At 43.2% G+C, this 22,364-nt stretch overlaps 1 protein-coding gene across 2 annotated transcripts; it reads right to left on the reverse strand.

Moving 5' to 3' along the window:
* Nucleotides 1-200: 200 nt before the first annotated feature.
* On the reverse strand, nucleotides 201-22,308 carry NCBP3 (nuclear cap binding subunit 3). Of its 2 annotated transcripts, XM_015646939.3 has the most exons (14): nucleotides 22,205-22,308; nucleotides 20,506-20,619; nucleotides 15,476-15,541; nucleotides 14,643-14,748; nucleotides 13,626-13,751; nucleotides 11,555-11,683; nucleotides 9,277-9,350; nucleotides 8,304-8,412; nucleotides 7,461-7,560; nucleotides 7,032-7,138; nucleotides 5,707-5,995; nucleotides 4,852-5,009; nucleotides 3,583-3,747; nucleotides 201-3,078 (listed from the first exon to the last, which is right to left on the reverse strand). In XM_015646939.3, exons 1-14 carry the CDS (start codon nucleotides 22,244-22,246, stop codon nucleotides 2,843-2,845), a joined length of 1,821 nt encoding a protein of 606 aa, XP_015502425.1. In that variant the 5' UTR covers nucleotides 22,247-22,308; the 3' UTR covers nucleotides 201-2,842. The 2 variants fall into 2 exon arrangements, with proteins under 2 accessions (XP_015502425.1, XP_015502426.1); XM_015646940.3 differs by lacking the exons at nucleotides 20,506-20,619; nucleotides 22,205-22,308 and adding an exon at nucleotides 17,131-17,318.
* Nucleotides 22,309-22,364: the final 56 nt, after the last annotated feature.

Consider the following 22,364-nt stretch of genomic DNA (forward strand, 5'->3'; position numbering starts at 1 on the left):
CATTTCCTCCCGTGTGGGCCAGGAGCGAGCGGAGCCCCGGGGATCGCTCAAACCCCAGCCCAAAACAAAACCCAAACTTCACCCCAAAACCAGCCCGGCTTTAGGCACCACCTGAAGGCAGAGAGAGGCGACAGCCCCGGGGAGCGCCGGCCCTGCCCCGAGTTCTGCTTGTTTTTCCAGGAAAACTGGAGAGGTCGGAGTGATTTCAGGCCACTTTTATTTAGAACAGAACAGCTGTTTTTAAATAAAAGTTCCACTCTTTTTACATTGTGTCATCTTGAACTGAAAATAGGGTGTTTTGGTTTCCTTTTCCCTGCTAAATGCATCAGCCATCCTTTTAAAGAGAAACATAAAGCCACCTTTGCTTTAAAATTTCACCCTCCACGCCACGTGTTCAGCCAGCCTGAAGAACTATTTATCAAAAATCCACCTTTTCCAAACTGCAAAAACTTCCTACAAGAAGGAATAGTGTGGTGCTGTAACAAATCACCTAAAATTCAGTTTTTCCTCTGGAGGCACAGATCCTCCAGCAAGAGCCAAAGCCAACATTCTCCTTTTTTGCAATTTTAAACATGAAATTTTTAATTACCAAATCCCAGAATTTCTCGCTCAGGTAACTAAGGAAGCCCAGAGCTGGAAAGAATTCCCGATACCAGCACTCTTCAAGGCTTCTCTGTACATCATAAAAAAGCAAAACCAGGCACACTCAATTACAAAACCCTCTCTCTACAGGTCCCTTAAAGCATAAATCTCATTTTTTCTTGCAGCTAAGTAAGCTCCTGTGGGCTCAGTATTACACATAACCCCCCAAAACCATAAAACTACAGTCCTGACTAGTGTGGGGGAATTTTTAAGGCGTATTTCTGACAACCTGGAAGACAGAAGGGGAGTTAAGGGTGTCTTTTCCTGAAACACAGGTCTGTGCTCGATTTCACACATCTTTTATATCAGCTAAAGAGATCCTCTATTCCCATTAGTTTATCCTTCACCAGGTTTAAATTAGGAATATTGACATGGGAACACCATGCAAGGGTTCCCAATAATCCAGTTTTGGTGGAGGAGGTGGTTGATTCCTTTCAGGAAAAGGAAAGGTCCCAGTGGATTCAAAGCAGTGACACAACACAAAGGTTTACTGGCAAAAAGACATCGGTGAAATCAATTTTATCAGGATCTGGAGAGATGGGTGTGGTTCTCTGGGAAAGCTTGGGGAGAGGATATTAATGAAAGCACACGTTTAAAATGAGTTATTACAGTGATCAGACATTGCAGGCGTTTCTCTCAACAGTACTTTTATGAGACATTTATATATTCAATAATTAAATATAAAATCAAGGATGAGTGTCACAAAACAAGGAAAGAGTAAGGCTTGAAGCCTGGCCAGCCCCCAGACTGCCCCTCCAGTCACTGTGCCTGTCATTTGACCTTTCATTTGACATATTGCTATCCTCACACATCATAAAGCGTAAGAAAAGTTAATTTTGCAGATTCCTCGCTGAAACCTCAAACCTACTTCAACTTAGTACAAAAACAGGGAGGGGGCAAAAAAAAAAAAAGGAAAAAATTGCTTGTTAAAAAGCAGAAATGGGGAGAGAAGTTCACAGATATTTTGGACTGACAGAACCAAGGATCAAGGACAATGCAAACAGATTTCAGACTATTAAAATGGTTTTGCTACCTGTTGTTTACCTGAATGTGATGTGCTGCATTATTCCTCACTCAGAATTACTGGCAACATGAGAAAAAAAATAGCAGTTGCACATTGATTAAACCCTTGTCCTACCCAGGCAGGGATGAAAATGTGCAGATAAAAAAGCTGAATGGAATAAGTCACCCATGTCCACATCCACGTGTACTATACAGGAAGAACATCCAAAGTATTGACAGGAGACAGTGATTCTAAAGTTTTCTTTTTCTCTTTCACTTCTATATAGATAGAGAACAGCACAGAGGAGAACACACTAGAACTTTCACTGTGGCCAACAGCAAGATTCTCACAAATATAAAAATGCTTTCCAGCTGTTGGATTGCTTCAGGACATAATCCAGGTGGAATGACAGGAATATAATCTCTCCTCATGGAAAAATAGCAAAAAAAAAACAAACCCCAAACCCTCAGGGATTTACACAATTGTCAAACATCCACTTTGGGAGTCCTGAATATCTCAATCCCTGCTACAGCAGAATGTGGCATCACCAAAATAAATGAGCAGGATTCCTTGGATTCTGGTGGTGCCACTGGGATAACTACATGGAATTTAACTGTAATAAAATGCGTAACCTGGATTTACATTCAGTGTGTTGGAAGAAGGGAATGTGATAATCAATCCCTTCATGCTTTATCCTTGCTGGCTGCCCACCCAGGAAGCTTTATTGTTATTACTTCAAGAGGAAAGGAAAAGTGCTGGTAAGAGCCAGAAGGGCAAGGCAATGATCTGGATCATGAAATGCCCTGTTCTTTGGATGAAGTGTGTAAAACATTTTGTTAAAAGCCTCCATGATGAAAATACCAAGAACAGAAAAGGTCTCCTTAAAATACAGAGCATTTCTGTCTCATCTTTTAAGTTCAAAGCTCGGGAGAGAAAATGTTTTGCTACAATTCACTACAGGTTTGCTGTCATCAGCAGAGATGACAATGCCCTACGGAGCACAGGGCCAGCCACAGACTCCAGACAAACAGCTTTGCTTTAAGTTTCAAGTGGTTTGCGCCTCTCTTGTTGTAGAAAAGGAACAGAGACACTTCTGGAACCTTCACTGCAGAGTCTTTGCCAGTGTCCAGCTTTTGGGCAAAGGGGATCCTGCCACGCTGCAGAGTCACCACCAGGAGGGTCAGGCTGTGACAAGAGTCATGATTCAGAGTCTGAGCCAGAGCTGCTTTCCCGGCTGATCTCGATTTGTAGGGAGGGTAAATGATCCAAGCGACTCTTTTTTTGCCTGGACTGTTCTTTCTCCTTAATGAGAGCACCCCAAACCCTCTGCAGCTCAGAGTCATCCTCCTCTGGAGATGCCACAGAGTTTTCAGCTTTCTCTGGAGTCTTTTCCTGTGTCTTCGGAGCAGATCCCAGTCTGGTCCATAAATTACCTAAGCAGATGAAAAACAAACATTTTTAAAAACCCAAAACAGACAGGACTGAGAGGAAGAAGTCAAGGAACCAATTCTTAAACTCACTGCAACTTTTCAAACCCTTCATACTCCTCCCACCTTACTATTTAGCATTGAACTGATTATGCTTTGAAGAGTAATTGAAATTAAGCTGCAGGAGGCTCAGGGCAGCCTTGTTCATTGTTCCCTATTTGCAGAGGATGTTTAATTCACATCTCAAGTGCCTCTGCATTCCTGACACTTGTTTTGGTGCCCACAGTTTGAAAGCAGTCTTTGATCTTCAGCACACCTCCATAAAAATACTGCTCCCAAAAACCCCCAGCTCCTCCCTACGTGTATTTAGATTTCAAAGCTTTGAACAAACATTTGCTAATTTATCCTGAATTTCATTCAGCATCAACCCTTCATGGCTTTCTGCCAGAATTTCTCTTAGACTCCAAACCCAAAGGAACTGCAGCAGAACATTTTCTGCACAGAACTAACCTGATTTCTTCTCTCTGGTGTCAGAGTAGAGGCCTTTTACATCTTGTTTGGGGATTCCCAGCCTGCTGTGCACATCTGAGATTGGTTCTCGACGAGGAGCACAGGTACTGCTTGGAGCTTTGATTTCTGGAGAGTGTGGCCTTTTTCCCAGTCTCTGCCTCACATCTGGGGATATTTTCAGTGATTAAAATGACAAAAAAAAAATAAATCCTGTTGCATTTACTCTACCTCTGCCAGCTCAGTTTATGCTCATTCACTATTGAAACTAGACAGATTCTCTGTTTTTATATTTTCTTTAGTTTTTCCATTTAAGTCTTTCATACTCAGATTTCCTGGCAATTTCTGCAATACAATTTAGCCAGATTTCATTTCAGTTTTGGCAATAAATTTGACATTTAATGATTCAAGTTGTGCTCTGTCCAAAAGATAAAAACCTAACTTATCCCATGGCCTGCTGCTTTTCTGGTGCAGCAACAGAGTGTGAAAATATCCAGAAGGAGGTAAAATTCCATGAAAATTGTTCTGCCTTCAACAATTCAGGTAACAGATACCTTGATTTAGAATTCTACCACTGCTTGGTATTTGGCAGAATAAAATGAAAAGAATCCTAAAGATATTGATACTTAACCCTCAATGTGAATTTTGTATTCTGAAGTTTGCCAGGCTTAGCTGGATGTTTCCAGTCTTACAGGGGGTCCAGACATAAATACAAAGGCAAAGGGAATTTTAGGACCATCTATCAGCTTTTCAGAAGCCCAAAATCGGCAGGAGAGATAAAATATACAAACATAATTTTGACATTTCATTGATACAAAAAGGTATTTTTCACTTATCAGTCAGATAATATCACATATGTCAGAAGCAGCTGAAATTATCCATGTTTAAATCAAATAACTAAGTTTTTGAAGCTCAGAAATAAATCCTGCCAAATGCAAACGCACCCATTTTCATGTAATACACATTTTATTGTGTATTTATGTGTATTTTTAAGTGTAGTGTTTCACATTTGATTTTACCTTCCTTGTGTGCTGTTTCTCAGCTGCAGAGAATCTCTGCCTCAAGGAGGGAGCAAATAAAAAAGGACAAAGTGGGGGGAAATTGGCACAGGCAAAGAAAACGGATGGAAATCGACATCACTGAAAAAGCTTTCACTAAAGTGTACTTGATTTTTTCCCCAAAGCAATTCTTAACTCAATCTCTTAGTGAGGACAAAGTGTGTGAAATAGATTTTAGTGTCAATTCTGCCCAGGAATGAAGTGATAAAATTACCTGATTTGACAGTGCTGTTTGTCTGCCGTGGGCCAGAGTTATTCTGACGTTTCTCTTCCAACAGGAGCCTCACATCTGCAACTTTCTCCAAGGATCCTTTGCTGCCAATCCTGTTTTTGATGTTGCTGGTGGCTATGCTGTCTGCTCGCATGGAATTCCTAAAAAAAAATCATAGACCTGATGTCCTCTAAAGAAAAATTCAATCGAGTATCATTCTTAAGTCTTTTTATATGGAAAATTACATCACAGAAAATAATAATATCAGGATTTCTCTGCTGAGAAAAAGAAGTAAAAACAATGCTTAGAAGCTGTCCAAGCCAGAATCCTAAATATAACAATAATTCCACAAATACCTGAGTATCCATTTCAAGGCATCCCCAAAATTGTTGACATTTTAATGAGTATAACCACCCTGGTGAAGGGACACATTATTTTATTCATCTACCATATATACAACTTTAGTTAGTAAGCCCATCGTGAACATAAACTCTTTTTTGTCATCAACAATTGAGGGTTATTTTTCTTTCTGAGATAAAGAGTAAGGGGCAAAGAGAAAACAGAGAGTTATTTTTCCCTGTTAATTGCAGTACTTTGCATAAATTTCTCTTGATTCTGCTTTGAGTTTCATTATTACTAATAAGCAAGGCTAGAGAGATCTGCAGAAGAAGCTGTATTTAAAAAAGTGTTAATTCTATTAAAAGCCTAATTTCTGTATTTCTTGTTAGAATATCTACAATAAAATTATAATAAGAACTGAAAAACAGCTCCAAGTTTGTCTCCAAGCTTTGATAGCTCTGTCACTAAAACCAGGAAATGCCTCTTCACCGATGATTTTAAAGACTAAGAAACTTTTACCTAATGTTTTTCAGCTGTGACTCCACCTCATCTGCATACATGGTCATCTTCATGCTTTTTTTGGGTGAGGGGGTGGAAATCATTTTCAGTTCCAGGTCATAGTCCATCTCATCCGAGTCCGAGGCGCTGGCGCTGGATCTCCTCGCGGTGCTGCGCTCCCGCGACTGCTTGAAAGCCTGCAGCTCATCCCGGTACTCCACCACCACTCTGTCATCTTCATCCATGTCCTGATCCTCCTCCTCTTCCTCCTCCTCCTCCTCAATGGGCTCTTCAGGAACATTTACCAAGCCTGCAGCAAAACAAACACATTCTGATCAACTGAATTTTAGCATCTCTAGAAAGTACTTGAAAACCAACCCAAAAAGAAAATCACCTCGCTGTAATTAATGATCTCCTATAGATGAATCTGTAGTTGTTTTAGCTCTCTCTTCTTAGAGAGAATATTTTGGCAAATATTTTAAGTGGACTAAAACTGCCACAGGACAAAATGTCCCTGGTGTTCACTCCCTCAGAGGCCTGGCCAAGCACAAAGCTGGACAGAGTAATTAAAGTACAACTGCCTCTTGTGGAAGGTGCAGTTCTTCCTTCCTAAGCTAAGCACAATTCCCAGGATCTTACAGGGCTTAATGTGCCAGCTGCTGCCTCTGCAATAATCCTTTCAAGTCCTGCAAGCAGCAATGCCAAAAAGAACACGAGTGTCATTATTATGAATTTATCACAGACACTGATTTAAATAGAAACAACTTCAATTTAGTCATCGCCAGCACTCAGACATCTCTTCAGACAGCACTACATGACCAACATGGAAAATCTTCCATGAGATTTGACACATCCATAGCTATATTTTTAACAGGCCAATCACACTGTACTTGTCTCATATCAGTTTTTACACCTATTGTTCTTCTACCTTAGGCAGCAGATGAAGATATACAAGCCTAATTAGTAGAATTTTCTCATCTCTGTTGTTTTGCATTTAGAGATTGCTTTTTAGAGACTGGGAGAATTGACTTAGCAAGTATGACAAATTGCCAGGAAGGCTTTTTCCTTTTTTCACCCCTTCTTTTGGCCTTTGAAGCCACAGTCCCCATGCCCTAAATTTGTAAAAGAAAAATGTCACATAAAAACCAGCAGCTATTTTGGGAAGCAACGAGCAGAATCAAGTTTCCACCTCAGGAATTTCCTGTAAACTCTTAAAATGCGATTCAGATTTATTTTTTTAAGAAAACTTCCACACAACCCATGGGATTGGTGAGCCACTGCTCCAGATCCTGCCCAGCCCTCTGTGTCCCAGTGTCCCCACAGGGCTGTCCCAGTGCCACCAGTACCAGAGTGCCGATGTTTATAGGGAGGAGTCAAGCCCACATCGTCCCCAATCAGCGTCCTCTTCTTGATCACATCCCGATGGATCCGCCGGGAATGGTACCTCCTCTTCCTGAAAATCAGACAGAGGATGACATTCCTGCCACAGGAATTATGGCTCATTCATTAAGCCCTAAATCCTGGATGAAGGATATGCAATTATCACCTACTTTAACAGCAGACACGTGTTTACATCAAATCTGGTCTGAATGGTTTGAATATAAACTTCATTTTCATGAGAAAATTGTCCCCTTCTAATTCACAGTCACATTGCAAAAACATTATTTACACTGAAGCATCTACATAAACTAAATAGAAAATCCACAAATTAAACCAGTTTTAGATTAGGTTGTCCAATTACCTGCAATGTTCCAATTCCTCTGTCCAACACTCACCAAGAATTGCTAAGAATTCCTTTCATGCCTCCGTAATTTGGATTGCCATATTTCATGTAATACTGGCTTCTCCTTGCAGCTCCCAGCTCCTTTTTGTCATCTGCAAAAAAACAAAAATCATAGGAATTTTCCCCTCTTAGAGTATAACTTACAGCACAGCATAAAAATAAATAACCTTCCAAAGACAGACAGTGAGACTGAGTGTGCCTTAAAATCAGAATTACTTCACCCTCTTCCATGAAGGATTCAATTTTGCTTCCACCTCTGGAATTTCTGCTCCCACCACAGCTTTATCTGTGTCTAGAAACTTAATTCCAGGGAGACTGGGTTTCTACAGATCAGCTTAACAGGGCATTACATCCTCCTGTCACTGCTGGAGTTTCCACTCTCCTTCCTCATCACCTTTCTTTTCTTAATGAATGTGCCACTTCCTGCATGGTCCAGAAATTATATGGATTTTCATTTTATTCATTAATAAAATGAGTGTTTAGCAATAGTTTTTACTAATCCCTTATTGGCATCTCAAGTTATAGCCATATTTATAAAATGTGGAATTTACTACTGGAAAAAGGCATCATAAAACCCATGCCATGGAATTGGGAAGAATGCCCTGAGCCCAAGATACAATTTCCAGGTCCAAGAATTTTTATACAGCTTGAACTGGATATAATTGACATTTCCACAAGAAATGTAGATTTATGGCAAAATCTTAACACCTAACAATCAGCAAAAAAAAAAAAAACACTTTTAAATAAGAAGTAGGCACTTTGAGTCATTAATTAGCCAACAAATAAAACTACAACAAGCAATGAATTTGGGGTGCTTGTTAAGGTGGTCATTTACCTTTAGTAGCAAATCTCATGAATAGCTTGTTTCCTTTAGCCAGTTTATTGGCAGGACGAAGGTCATTACGCAGGAGAGAATCCTCTTCTACTTGGGAGAGGGCATCCAACTTTGGGGGCAAAAAAGGTATTTTGGACTCAAAAAATCAAATGACTGTTGAACAAAAATAGGTTGCTTACAGAGAAGCAATCAAGTGATTATGAAGAAAGTAATTTTTCAAATGATGCTCAAATGAGCTCTGCTTTTTCTTCTTGACAAGCTGACGTTAATTTTTAATGTAAATTGCCCTGAAAATTTAAAATATATCCTTCTCTTGCTCCATAATATTAACTCAGGTTATTAAATCCAGTAATTGTCAAATGACTCCATATTACTGACTGAAATACACAAAATAAATAGCACAACTTGGACACTGATTTTTTTTTCCCTTTTTCATATCTAAATGATTTTATTAACAGGTTTTCATGCCTTCACACAATGATTTAAAAACCTTCTTTTTTCATTTATAGCTGCTTTATAGAAACTCAAATTCAGACTTCCATGATGTAGGAGTGTTCACTGAGCCATTCCTAAAGGAAATCCTAATCACACCTATTATTCCCTCAGCCAGTGAAGATTAAATTGCTGCCAGGACATCACTGTGTGTGCTGATTCCCACAGATCCATGGGCAGCCTAAATCCCATCTAAGCACTTTCCCAGCTGAAAGGTTGTTGCTTTCCATTATTGTTCTATCATTGCCTCCTCTCATCAGAAAAGAGAAGCCAGGCTCACTCTTAAACACTCCAAAATCTCTTTTCACAAAGCACTTTACACTGAGATTATCACCACCTGCACCCCATCTCACTCCCCACCTGATTTATTTTGATAATTAAATTGTGAATTGCAAATAGAAACCTAAAATGCTGTGAAAAACTTCACACCAGCCAGAGCAAAACTTCCATAGTAGAGTTTTCACTCCCCCTCTGTACTGACCTCCACATCACTGGGATTGTCATCCTCAACCTCGCCTTCTTCTGTCTCATCATCAGAGCTTTCCTCCTGTTTTTCTAAGGAAAATAATTGGGGAACAAAAAACAAAACAAAGCCAAGCTCCATTTTAGTGTCAGCCTCATTTGATTTATGATTACCTACATTGTCTGAGACCAGCCTGAGGTGCTCTCCTTTCCCCTGAGCAGCCTAGGGAATAATCAAAGCAGTGAATGCCTATGGAAAAGTGGAGCACGGTGAAATTCAGAGCTCTGTGCCTGCAGCAGCACATGTGCATCATTAATTTAATTCTTTGAAAGCAAATGAAAATGCACTGCCTGTCAGGATTTAGTGTGTTCAAAATCAGAGATCAGCAAGGCCAAGGCACTAAAGGCACATAAAAGCATTTCCTTCCATCTCCTTTTCAAATATCCAATAGTGACAGTGTAAAAGAGGTTATTAATCAAAAGCTTAGAGATGGAGAGGAGCAAAAAGAAAAAAACCTTAACCTTAGTAACTTAATTTTAATGTGAAATAACTAAAAAAGAAGTGCATGCTTCTAGAACTGCTGGAATTGCAAGCTGCTTTGATTTTTCAGTTCTCTTTAGCTCAGTGTAAGAAAATTCATGCTGATTTTTTTTACCAAAGTCCCCAGGAAATATTGTAAAAAAAGTAATGACTATGGACAGCTATGAATTGCTATGATATGCCAATATCATTTGCAAAGATCTCAAAGTACTTCACAGGCCTAAGATTAAAAAACCCTCTCTTTTATATTTCAGAGTTCCTTATCTTAAATCTCATCCAACAATAGACTTAAAAACTTAAAATAGAGAGTGGCAGCTGTTCAAAAGATCCTGAAAATATTCCTGAGTGAAAACAATAAAGCACAATTAACCAAACTGAAACCAAAGAGAGAATTTAAGTAAACAAATTACCCAAATTCAAACCAGAATAATTAAGTTCAATCAGAGAGAGTATTCATGCATTTTTCTCCCTCACTATTTTGAAGTTTCTCATAGCACAGAAATGTCTAAACAGCCCTGAAATTCCTATCTAAAAAAAGGAATGTAACCAAGCCAGATGACTCCAGGGTATCTGTATGGATCTCACACCTTAAGATGTAATTGAACACTCTGTACTTTTTCTAATATCCCACTTTTCCAGAGGAACAGGAGTAATTCAGATGACAGTTCTTATTTTCAGATGGGGTATAATGATAATATAATATGCAATTTATAGCAAGCAGGATTAAATATATATGTTTATGCTCCATTTAAGCAATGTCCCTAATCTCCAAAAATTTCATAACAAGTCTTACTTGAAGCTTTATCAACATTTGGCCAAAATTAGTCATGTGGATGGTTGAGAAGCCATTGCTTTGTGGAGAAAAGGAGCAGGAAAAGAGGGTGAATTAGAAGAATCTTTAAGCTTAACAAAGCCTTAAACACCAAATTTCCCAGAAAAGCTTTTGGAAGCACTGCAGATATCTATCAGAGAAATTGGCTACTTGCATTTCAGTCATATACAGCATTTTTAAGAAGAATCTATGGAAAAGTTAATAAATCTAGCAATTTTTTGCTCTGTATCGTGATAGATTACCTCCAACCACAGCACTCACAGCAGCCTAAGAGCAAAACCATCCTCAGGTAGCAAAATGCTGCTTTTAAACTTCCTCACATAAAAGGAAAATAAATTTACAACCAAGGCAGTTGGGTACCAGACTGATCACGACACTGAGATGTACTTTAGCTGCTCTGCTCTTTTATAACCAACCTTTTAATAACTTCTTTCTTGAAAGGATAACAGCCAAATTTAGAGCTGATACACACCCTGGTGAAGTGATGCACTGTCACGCTGCTGTGAGGGTTATACTTGAAGGATGGTGGTGCATCAAAAAGGGAATTAGCTGTGGTATTTCAAAAATAGGCCATTTTCTCACACCTGCTTTTTGCCTGCTTTGCTGCCTTTGTAGGCACATCACACAGAGCTATTTCTGTGCACATGTCCCACTATAAATACCAGCTCTCAGTATCACCCTCACCTAACACGTTTAGTATCGACTGAATTTCTGCTTTTGGTCTAGCTCCAACCCACCTTTTAAGAAGCAGCTTCTTCAAAAGGTTTCCAAGATGAAAGCCTTTTTTAAAGTGGCAGAATACATTTACCTGCAACTATATGATAGAAGCTCCTTCAGTAATTTAGGTTATGCAATACCCCAGCACAAGTTTAAAGTTTCATTGATTTAATGAGATGATGGCTGTATTTGCATATCTCAATCTACCTTTCTTGGTTTTTTCAGCTGTCTTCTCCTTATTGTTTTCTCTGCTCTTTGTTTTCTCCTGATCAGGCAGGGAACTCATATTTATTAGAGCCCGTGTTGCTGTCACTTCATCAAGCCAGACCACATTACCTGGGACAAAGAGAAACACAAAACTCAAATGCAGTTGGTGTCATCAAGGAGTCACATCCCCCCCTGCCTTGCTGGAAGGAAATTAATGACAAAAATTCAGAAATGACAGAAAAGCTATCAGATCTCTTGCAGGTAAAGTCATATTCTTGAATACACCTGATAAGCTGGAGGACACACAATTTTTAGCTCATTACAAAACACAAGAGCTGGTCAAAACCCCAAAATCACTGAAATGCACAACCATAGATTTGAGAGGCTTCCTGAAAATAGCAAATTAGGGCACTGGATCGGGGTCAGAGGATCCATGTGTTCCCACAAAAATGTGATTAAGGGAACAGCAGGGGGCAGGAATGAAGCCTGGATCTTTTTCCCCTTTAGCAACTTAACAGAACCTTGGACTTGACTGCAGAATTCTGTTAATCTTTTCCAAAAAGCAGGAAAATAGGAGGGAAATAGGAGGCTGCTCAAGCACTTTGCACAGATTTTAAAGTGCACAGGTTCACAACATCATTCAGGATGTGCCCTAAGTGTCAGCAGATGGTACTAAAATATAACTTATTAGACCAATTAAAAGTATTTCATAGATGTTGAAATTAAAAGAGCTAAAACTGCTTAGAAAAAGGATTTGAACAAATGCTTTCTGCACTTAGTACAAATACAGCAACAAATGTCTCTGTTCTGCTGTTAAGCAGTGGATCCAGATATTAAGAAAACTGTACAGTGACCCAAAATAAGGGAATCTCTCTTAAATGACTCAGACAAGAATTACAAGGTGAAGAATACACAGATATTAACTTCAGTAATTGGTTAATAAATCTACTATTTTTTTCTTCAGTCTGCCTCATCTTCCCATCTCCAAATTTCCAAAACCTTTACCATTTAATCAATTTGAAACAGGGAACACTAAATCCACCTTAGCACTAAGTCACCTTAAGATGTAATTGGGAACACTTAAGATTTTGCCAAGATGCAAATCTATGCTGAAAAGAAAAAGCATTTTCTTGATATTTTCACCAAGTGTAGCTGACATGGTAACTCAGACACAGCATGAAAATTCACCATTAAAAAAAGATGTGTAATAGCTATAACTGGGTATTGTTGCAACCCCAAAGCCTTAATTTTCACATTAATTTACTCATGTAGCATTTAAGAAAACACACAGTCTTCAAAATGAAGCCTCAGATGAAGCTGTGCATTCCCAAGCTCATGCATCAGCACAGGTCCATCCAGCAGCTCTGTACTGTAATTATCCACCCAGGGCTCATTGGGTTTCACATTTTCTATCAGCTTGTGCCAGCACTTCAAGCTGTCACATACACTGACTTCAAGGTCACCAGTATTTTGTAGAACACCATCTATTTTGTCTTGCACTGGAATAGAATTTCTTCAGGGTCACTCCAGAGAATGAAGCTACTGATTCTCAGCTTTTAGCCATGCTTGTCAATAAGTTTCCAGCTATTTGGAAAACCCTGCACTGGCTCCCATTTCTTATTATGTGATTTCAGGCACAATCTCAGAGTATTTCAGTTCCATGATCCAGAAAAAACTCTTCTACAGCCTTCAGAGTCGGTGAGGAAAGCCCAACTCTCCACCACCTTTGATCTTGCTGATGTCACTCCCCAAAACAGCCCTCACCATGTGTACCCACATTCCTTTTCCAGCCCATGGAAATCACACCCAGCTGCCACCTCCTTCCACCCACCCATTTCTCCTGAAGCATGCACTACACAAATATGGCAACAAATCTCCTCCTCCTCCTCCTCCACACAAAACCATCCCAACCTGCCCAACTGCACACTTCAATTACCCTCTCTCAGATATATTATTTATGTCAAGATGGAAGTGGCACAGAATTTTAGATCTTTTTCCCCTTAGAGATACAGCTGTGACCAGGTTTAAAAAAAAATAAATATTAAGAATTACAAATACTCTGTTTACTTACATGAGGTGTCATCCAGCCACTCAATATGAGCAGGAGGATACTCTTTGAAATAGGCAAAGATGTCCTGGGTACTCATCTCATCCACCCCACAAATGTAAATGGTGTCCAGCCTTACTTTAGGAATTGCTAGAAAGAGAAAAAGACACAAGGTGGTACTTATTCCAAGCTTTCAGATTAGTAATATGTGAGTTTATAAGGCAGATACTCTAAATAAACAGAAGAGAAGTTAATTGAATTGAAACATGACATAGACCATAACTTAATTTATTCTTCCACAATGCAAAACTTCAATACATTTGGAATTAAAAGAGATTACAAGCACTGGTAGATATAGAGACTGCACAGCAACCAAACAGCTTGAAAAACATTTTTTTCCTCTTTGAACACTGCTGAAGTGCTATCATTAAGTGCTAAAGAGCCAGAACAAAACAAGGCCCTGCACAAAGCACTTCCACTTGTATCACCTGATGGGGAGCTGTTCCAGGCCACAGCTTAGCAGGTCCAAGCTGCCAATTGGAAAAAAGCCTTGAGAACTAATTCAAGTGCCAAAAGCACCAATCTGTTGTGCACACATCTCCTGGCTTCAGTTCCAGCCTGCCATCAGTGCAGCTTCACTGTGTGTACAGCACAGAGTCTGATCTCCCTGTGCACAGGACACAGAGTCCTCCACGTGTACCCACACACTGCTCCAGGGATTTTACAAAGCATTTAAAGATCCTTAAAGCAGCACTGATCCAGAAGGTGAATCTTGGGCATGCAGCACTAGTAAATAAGGCACACAAAAAATGTCTTTGTGTTGGGGTTGGTAAAACAAAGAGTGAACTGGCAAGTGTCAAATAGGTTAAAAAATAATGACATGTAAAAGAAAAGGTGGAAAAACCCCAAAGTGATTCCTTTCAGCAGTAATATGGAAAAACCTCTGGGAATGTGAAAACTATTGCAGGATAAATCAAGTCAAGACACTGGGAGGAAGTAACTAAAGAGGTTTTTGCTCCTGACTGCTGGATGAACTCATACCTTTCTTCATCATGTCCCGGTCCAGGGCCACGTTCCTCTGGGCCAGATTCACCTCAGCCCGAAAATGGAAGCGTTTAGCTCTTTGCTCCTTCTTCTCAATTGCTTCCTGCAAAATGCAAAACAATGCACTCAAACAGGAATCAGGAGAACCCTCAACAATCTCCACTGAGGATACTTAAAATCTACCAGACAGCAACAATTTATGTTAATGATTTTATTAATTCTGGAGAGAGATAGGTTTCAGAATGTGCAGCAGTAGTTCACCAAAATATTTCTGTGCCACAGACCAGTTTTTGTGTAGGTTCAGCAGTGGCAATCAGGATGCATGGAAAACAAGGTATCTTGGACAACACAGACTCCATCATGGAACAGGAACATTGCTGTCCTTGCTAACAAATATTAAATACAACCTCTCTTTTAAAAGAAGCCTTTCTACCACAGGGGAAATTAATCTTTGAAAATTACAGAGTTTTTAAAAATATATACAAAGTTGTGAATTTGTTTCTCTGAGCATGAATTTAACACTGGAGAGCTGGCTCCAGAGAACATTTTAGACTGGTAACTCAGGCTCCTCTTACGTAGCTCATGAGCAACAGCCTGCCTGGAACTTGTGCAGTTTTGGGTGAGTTTGGATGAGTTTGGATGAGAAGGTCCTTGTTCTCCAGATTTTATTAGGAAGCACTCTAGGTTTTTGGATCTTTGGAACACTCACTGTGATTCACACCAGCTGTCTGAACACCAGGCTAAGCCTTTGTGCATATTGGGGAAGAAATGAAATGGTTCCACTTCTCCAGTGGCAAAAATGACAAAATGTTGAAAAGCACAAAAATTACCTTGGAGGTTACATCTATTCCAGTGATGAAACTTCCAGCTTTGTTTTCATATCTCCTACTGGTGTCCTGAAACAAAGCAAAATGGTGATGAAATCTCAATGACCACTGAAAGCAACACACTTGTTACACTGAAAGAGGCACCTGATTGTTTCTACAAGAAACAGATCCTCTTTTCCTTGATTCAAGCTACATCCCTGGACAGAGAGGCACTCTGATGTCAGTGAAAGTAAAAGGACATGAACTGAACCAAACTTCCCTCACTGTAAGGATTGTTTCTTTCTACAGAATTTAGTTTCTGTATCAGCTGCTGCCAAGCTTTTACTCTCTCAGCAATACAGAAAAAGTCATCAAACATCTTTCCCACGTAAGACTTCCACAATTTTGGGTTTGGGTATAATTTCCTTGTAAAACATGAGCAGATTTAACAGTGATATCTGACTACTGAAATGTCAGTTTGCAGCTTTTAATCTCAGAAAGTGAGAACACCAAGCTACATCCACAATGAAATAAGAAAATTTAATTCCTATCATTATTTCAACCCCAAATTCCAAATACCAAGGTGAAACACTACTATTTTGATACTGAGGGATGATAAAATTGGAGAATGAGGGGGAAAAAGTACAAGTTTCCTCTCTATCAGTCAGGACTGCTGAATTCAGAGGGGGACTAAACTCCACAGCCCCTGGACCAGTGACCCAATTCTGTGCCCTCCACTGTCTGCATCTGTAAAATGGCACCTCTTCATTCTGACACCATCAACTGGCAGAAGTTTGGAGCTGGAAGAACACCTCTTGCTTTCTTTAGGAGTAAACGTGTTCTTTACACTTGTGCTGCAAAAATTACTTTGGCTAAAGGACCATTTCTAGAAGTAGGTTAGTCTCAGTTTAGAAAGACTGAAGAACACACACAATCCAACTGCTTTTCTTAGTAACAGCATCAAATTCCTCTAACGTTGCCAAATGGTCAGAGTTACTAGAAAAAGAAAAGCAAAATAAACATGATTTTTAAAGTTGAAACCCCCCACTGTCTGAGGTTGACTCACGGAGCACAAGGAAGTACAGCACGGTGCTGTCTCTCAGGCCACATGTTGGGTAGAAGCACAAGCACGTTGGTAGACCAACTAATTAAAGATTAGCTTCCGAACCAATTTTCACCCAAGTTTTGAGAGGAAAAGAGTACTTAGGATTTTAGAACTGTGATCCATTTTTAGTAGTTAAACCTAATCCTACTAAAACTTGTACAGAAACAATCAGCGAGAGTGAAAAAGGGCAGGAAAACATCGGGAAGGAAACCCCCAAACCCCGCTCATCCGAGCCCACGCTCCGAGCTCTGCTATCCCGCGATCAGCCTCTGCTCCCCGCTTCAGGTATTCCCTGTGTTCCCTTCATCCAACATCCCCTGTCCACTCTCCCACCCACAGCCTCCTCTACACCCCAACACTGCACCCCAAATCCTGTTCTCCACCGCCTCCTTTATTCCATTCCTTCCCAAGCACATCCCGCCCGCTTCCTTAGGACTCGCCCCCGAGTCCCCTCATATCCCCGTTCCCACATCCCCGCTTTTCCCAAGAATCGCCCCCCAAAAGCTCACAGAGCGCTCAGACACCCCCAACCGCCGGACCCAGCCCCTCCTCGCCCACACCTCTCGGCCCTCACCGGGATGAGCTCCCGCAGCGAGCGCCTCACAGGGATGGTCTCCAGCTCGCCCTCTTCCACCTCCATGGGCTCGGGCTCGGGGCCGCGCGGCTCCGCCGTGGTCGTGGTCGCCTCCGCCTTCACCGAGATCCGCAGGCCCCGCACGGCCGCCATGGCTCCGCCAGGCCCGCCCAGCGCGGCCAGCGAGACGAGCGCGGCGCGGCACAGAGCGGCGGGGCGGCTCCGAGCGCGGAGAGCGGCCAGGAGCGCCGGGCGGGCGGAGCGCAGCGGCCCGGAGCGCCGCCCGCAGCACCGCCCGGCCCGGCCCCGCCGTGCGCCGCCCTGGGGCACCCCGACATCGAGCCACCCCCGAGAGCCAGCCGAGCCCTTCGGCCCAGGGCGCCTCGAGCCCTGCACACCCTGAATCCGACGCATCCCCTGAGCCCAGCGCGCTCCGAACCCAGCACACCCCGAGCCTGGGGCACCCCGAATCCAGCGCACCCCCGAGACCCAGTGGACCCCGAGCCCGGTGCACCCCCTCAGCCCAACGCACCCGGAGCCCAACGCAACGCGAAACCAACGTACCCCGAATCCAGCGCACCCCCGAGACCCAGCGCACCCCCGGACCTCCCCCAGCCCCAGCGCACCCCTGAGCCCGCCGTTCACTGAGCCCAGCGCACCCCTGAGCCCGGCACATCTCGGGCCGGACGGAGCCGGTTCATGGCCCAGGGGCTCAGGGAGGAGAACGGCCACAGAGACCGGGCAGAGCGCGGCTATAGCAGGCGAGAGGGCAGCCCCGCCGTGTCCTTGCGTGTCCCCGGCCACGGGGAAAGGCACACGGAGAGCAGACAAACACAGAACTTAAGTCCTTCCAAAAAAAGGGCTGTTTTTTTTTTTAACTATCTGAACTCTAATGTTCAATTTCCCCGTCCATACTAGCGGAATTTACACCTCTGATAAAATCAAACTGATTGTCAGCTCGAAGTTCTCTGCAGTGTTGTGTCCTGTTGTTCTGAGGCTCAGTTATTCTCTTTGTCCCCTTGTCCCAAGGTGTTCAGGGTGTTCCAGGAGAGCAGCCTTGATTCCTCTTGGCCTGAAGAGACCACACCTTTCACCAGTCCCCATGAGACAAGTTCTTCATTCCCTTAATTACACTAATGAGCTCCATTCCCTCACACACAGCAGACCAGAGCCCTGTTCTAGCTGAGGAGTTGCTCCTGCCTTGGCATCATTATTTCACACCACAAGTGCCAGGCTACACAACCACATCCCATTGTCATTGTGTGTTATAATCACACCACTAAGAATTCCTATTACCTCTCCAGCTGCAGGACCCTTTCCTCCAGCTCAGGCTGCTCCACACCTCATTTCTGAACTTGTTAAAAATAAACCCTCTCCAGTCCATCCCCTGTGTCACGTCACTTTCCCTCTGAACCGATAGTACTTCCCAGGAAAATTCAAATTTAGATTTTGTCACAAAGACATCTCCCAGCTGGCAGCAAAAAGGCTCCTCCCCTTACACAAAATCCAGTGGGGTCAAGAGCTCATTCTACCCATCACTCACTCCAAGATTATTTATTATTTATTCTCAAGTCTTCACACAGAGCTCGTTACACAATGGCTCATGTCACTGTTCACCAAAAGTGCTACATTTGGAGCTGACATCCCACAGCAGCACCTGGCAGGAACTTCTGACACAGGTGACACTTCCAAGCCAGGTGTGAAGCCAGGTTCCAGGCCACGTGAGATGAAGAAAAGGAATAAACAGGGCACAGGCACCTCTTGCGAGCAGCTGAGCCTGAACTAATTGCAAGAAGAAACATTTCTGAGGAAGAAATGCTGTTTCTTCAGGTCACATGGAAAAGAAACCAAGAGATGGAACTTCTCCTCCTTTAGTTTTAGTTTAGTAAGTAGGACACAGTATTGCCATGTGATCTGGACCAGCCTGACAAAGCCAAACCCTTCACGGAGCAGTTGGGACAGGGTTACATGACACCAGGTCACCTTGCACCGCTGTCAGCAGAGCACAGATGGACCTTGGGCTAACCCAGGTGTTTCCTGATTTTGTTTTAACATCCCGTGGATGTCACCTCGGGCAGAACATTGCTGTTCTACAGCCCTCCATACTTGGCACCTTTTCAAGATTCACTCACTGCACTCAGCAAGAAACTTTCTACTGATTGACTGTGGCTTTAGACACACTGCCAAAATTTTAGAGCTTCTTAGAAAGGAACAGTCTCTGGCTAACTGTAGGGACAATAAAATCAGGAGAGGGAAACCAAACCTGGGTACCAGTGAGGCTTTTTACTGCCAGGTGGGTGAATAGAATGTTTTCACAACATTTTGTAATTCCTTTCAGGATCTTGTCATTAACAGTGAATTCCTCAGCATTTCAAGCTGATTTAGTTTTATTCTTCTGAGACTGTGTCCCAGAGCTTTGTTTTTCTTTCACATTCCTCTCTGCAATCCCTCTGCCTGTGAAAGATCACCTGGACTTTTAAAATGTTGTTTTCAAACCTGTAGGAAGCAGATTTGGGCAGAAGGACTCTGCCTTGTTGTAGCCTCTGTGCAGCAGGGATGGGTCAAGGGTAATAAAGTACTGAGGGCTTCAGCATTTAAACAGAGGAGGAAAAAGAAATCTGGGGACGGCTACCAGTCATTACCAGAAATGCTAAGTAAGGCTTTCAAAAATAATGGAGGTGAGAAAAGATGTGGACAACCTGAAAGTGGTTAAGGCCAAGTTGGATGGAGCTCTCAACAGCCTGCCCTAGTGGAATGCCCTGGTGTCCACGGCTGGGGGCTGGACCTGAATGATCTACGAGGTGCCTTCCAACCCAAACTATTCCATAATCCTATGAAATCATTCCAGCATAAAAACACCCACGGGAGGGACTTAGGGCAGGACAGTTATTGGTTTCCTGGCTTTGACCAAGAGAGGGTGCTCGTGCAACAGAATTCCCAACGTGAGCGAAAACCAAAACCTGATGGAAAACACCAATTACTGCAATTTTGGGATCGGCTGAAAACAGGAGATAGGGACCGGGAAGGGAGGGGAAAAAGAACAGTCTGTGGGCCCTCAAAAAAGGAGACGTTTTTGCAGTGGTCTGTCAGGAGTCAGAAAAATGGTGAAGTTTGCCCTAATAAAGTATTGGTTGATTAGTTAGTTCATTAGTCTGTGGTCTGTGAACACTGAACAGAACGGACACGTGTTCCTGCAGTCATGATTTAACTCTCCTGCCGTCCTGGGCTCTCAACAAGGATCTGCAGCTTTTCACACCTGTGAAAAGCCCATGGAAGTGTGTGTGCTATTCCTGCAGCTGGCCAGCAAACCCCACACATAACCACAGAAACTGGGACGGGCTTCCAAACGGATCATGGATCAGGGCTCACTCCTACCTCCAGTTCATCTGAAGAGTGAACAGCATCAGCAGAGGAAGGATGTTCATTAGTGAGGCTGAAACCAAGCACCTGGTGTTTTTTTATGGATTTGATGAACCACAGGCTCCTCACCTGTAAGACAGAATATTTTCTCACTGGGATATTGTGAAGGTTAGTACAGCCCTGACACATTGCCAGAGTCCCATCCAGGAGACAGCTACAAAAGGAGACAGGCCCTACAAAAAAGCAAGATATTGGGAGGCAGGGAGGAGCACAGCACCCTCACAGCCAGGGACAGCTGCGCTCTAACATTGTTTATGCCAGTGCCGCCACAGGGAGACCACACAGTTGAAAAAGCACATTCCTTTCTGGGAAAAAAACACACAGAACTGAGCAGAGCTGGAGCAGAATTCTACACACATTGACAGATATTACTCTGAGATTTAAGAGATCTTGGAGAATGATCTAAAAGTGGTAAATACTGCTGTTTCTTACAGATATGATTCTTAATTTGTGCATGCCCACACACACATGCTTCCCCTGTGGCACCAGTAGAACTTAAGTTCTTCCCTGCTGTAGACCTCTGTGGTAATTCAGCCAGTGAACTGCCCTGAATAAAATGAAACTTTTTGTTTCACAGGGCTATTTTTAACCCAGAACAGCTCGTTGGCCCAATTCAGTGTGCAGTCCCATGAAAAGCAGCTGTGCTGGCACAGCTGTGGGGTGGGAATATGTGGTTGGCAGGGAGGATAACGACAGAAGCTGCTGGCACAGCCCTGAAGGAAAACAGAGTGAGCTGCAGCCTTTAATGTATAGAATCACAGAATATCCTGACCTGGAAAGGACCCACAAGGATCATCCATTCCAACTCCTGGCCCTGCACAGACACCCCAACAATCCCACCCTGTACATCCCCTGAGAGCGTTGTCCAAATGTTCCTGGAGCTCTGGCAGCCCTGGGGCTGTGCCCATTCCCTGGTGAGCCTGGGCAGTGCCCCAGCACTCTTTTGGGAAGAACCTTTTCCTACTATCCAACTTAACCCTCCCCTGGCACAGTTCCAGCTGTGGTCCTGTCTCCCTCGGGTCCTGTCCCTGGTCACAGAGCAGAGGTTGGTGCTGCCCCTCTGGAGGATGTTGAAGACCACAATAAGGTCTCAGTCTCCTCCAGGCTGAACAAACCAAGTCACCTCAGTCCATTCTCACAAGGCTTTCTCTCCAGACCCTTTCCCATCTTTGTAGGCTCCTCAGGCAGGGAATGGTGTGGCAGCAGGGCCAGGGAAGGGATTGTCCCCCCGTGCTGGGCCACTGGTAAGGCCACATTCGAGTGCTATGTCCAGTTCAAACCCCCTCAGTTCAGGAAGGACTTCGAGGGGCTGGAGCATGACCAGAGAAGGGGACAAAGCTGGGGAAGGATCTGGAGCACCAGGAGAGGCTGAGGGAGCCAGGAGGGCTGAGCCGGGAGAAGGGGGGATCTTCTGGCTCTCCAGAGCTGCTGGAAAGGAACTGGAGCCAGGTGGGGGTCAGGCTCTGCTCCCAGAGAACAAGGGACAGGACAAGGGGAAACGGCCTCAAGCTGTGTCAGGGGAGGTCTAGGCTGGACACCAGGAGGAATTTCTTCCCAGAAAAGGTCATTGGACATTAGAACAGACTACCCTGAGATGTGACGGAGTCACCGTGCTCGGAGGTGTTCAAGAAACGACCGGACGCGGCACTGTGACCTGGTTAACAAGGTGTTTCGGTGACGGGTGGGACAGGATCATGCCAGCGGTGTTTCCTAGCGGTGTTTCCCAGCCCGATCCGTGCCGGGGCTCCGCCGCTGTTCCCGCCTCCCCTCACAGCCCGCCCTCGCACCCACCCCCCGCCCCGCCCGCGCGGGGA

Source organism: Parus major, chromosome 19, assembly GCF_001522545.3.
Source record: "Parus major isolate Abel chromosome 19, Parus_major1.1, whole genome shotgun sequence".
NCBI lineage: Eukaryota > Metazoa > Chordata > Aves > Passeriformes > Paridae > Parus > Parus major.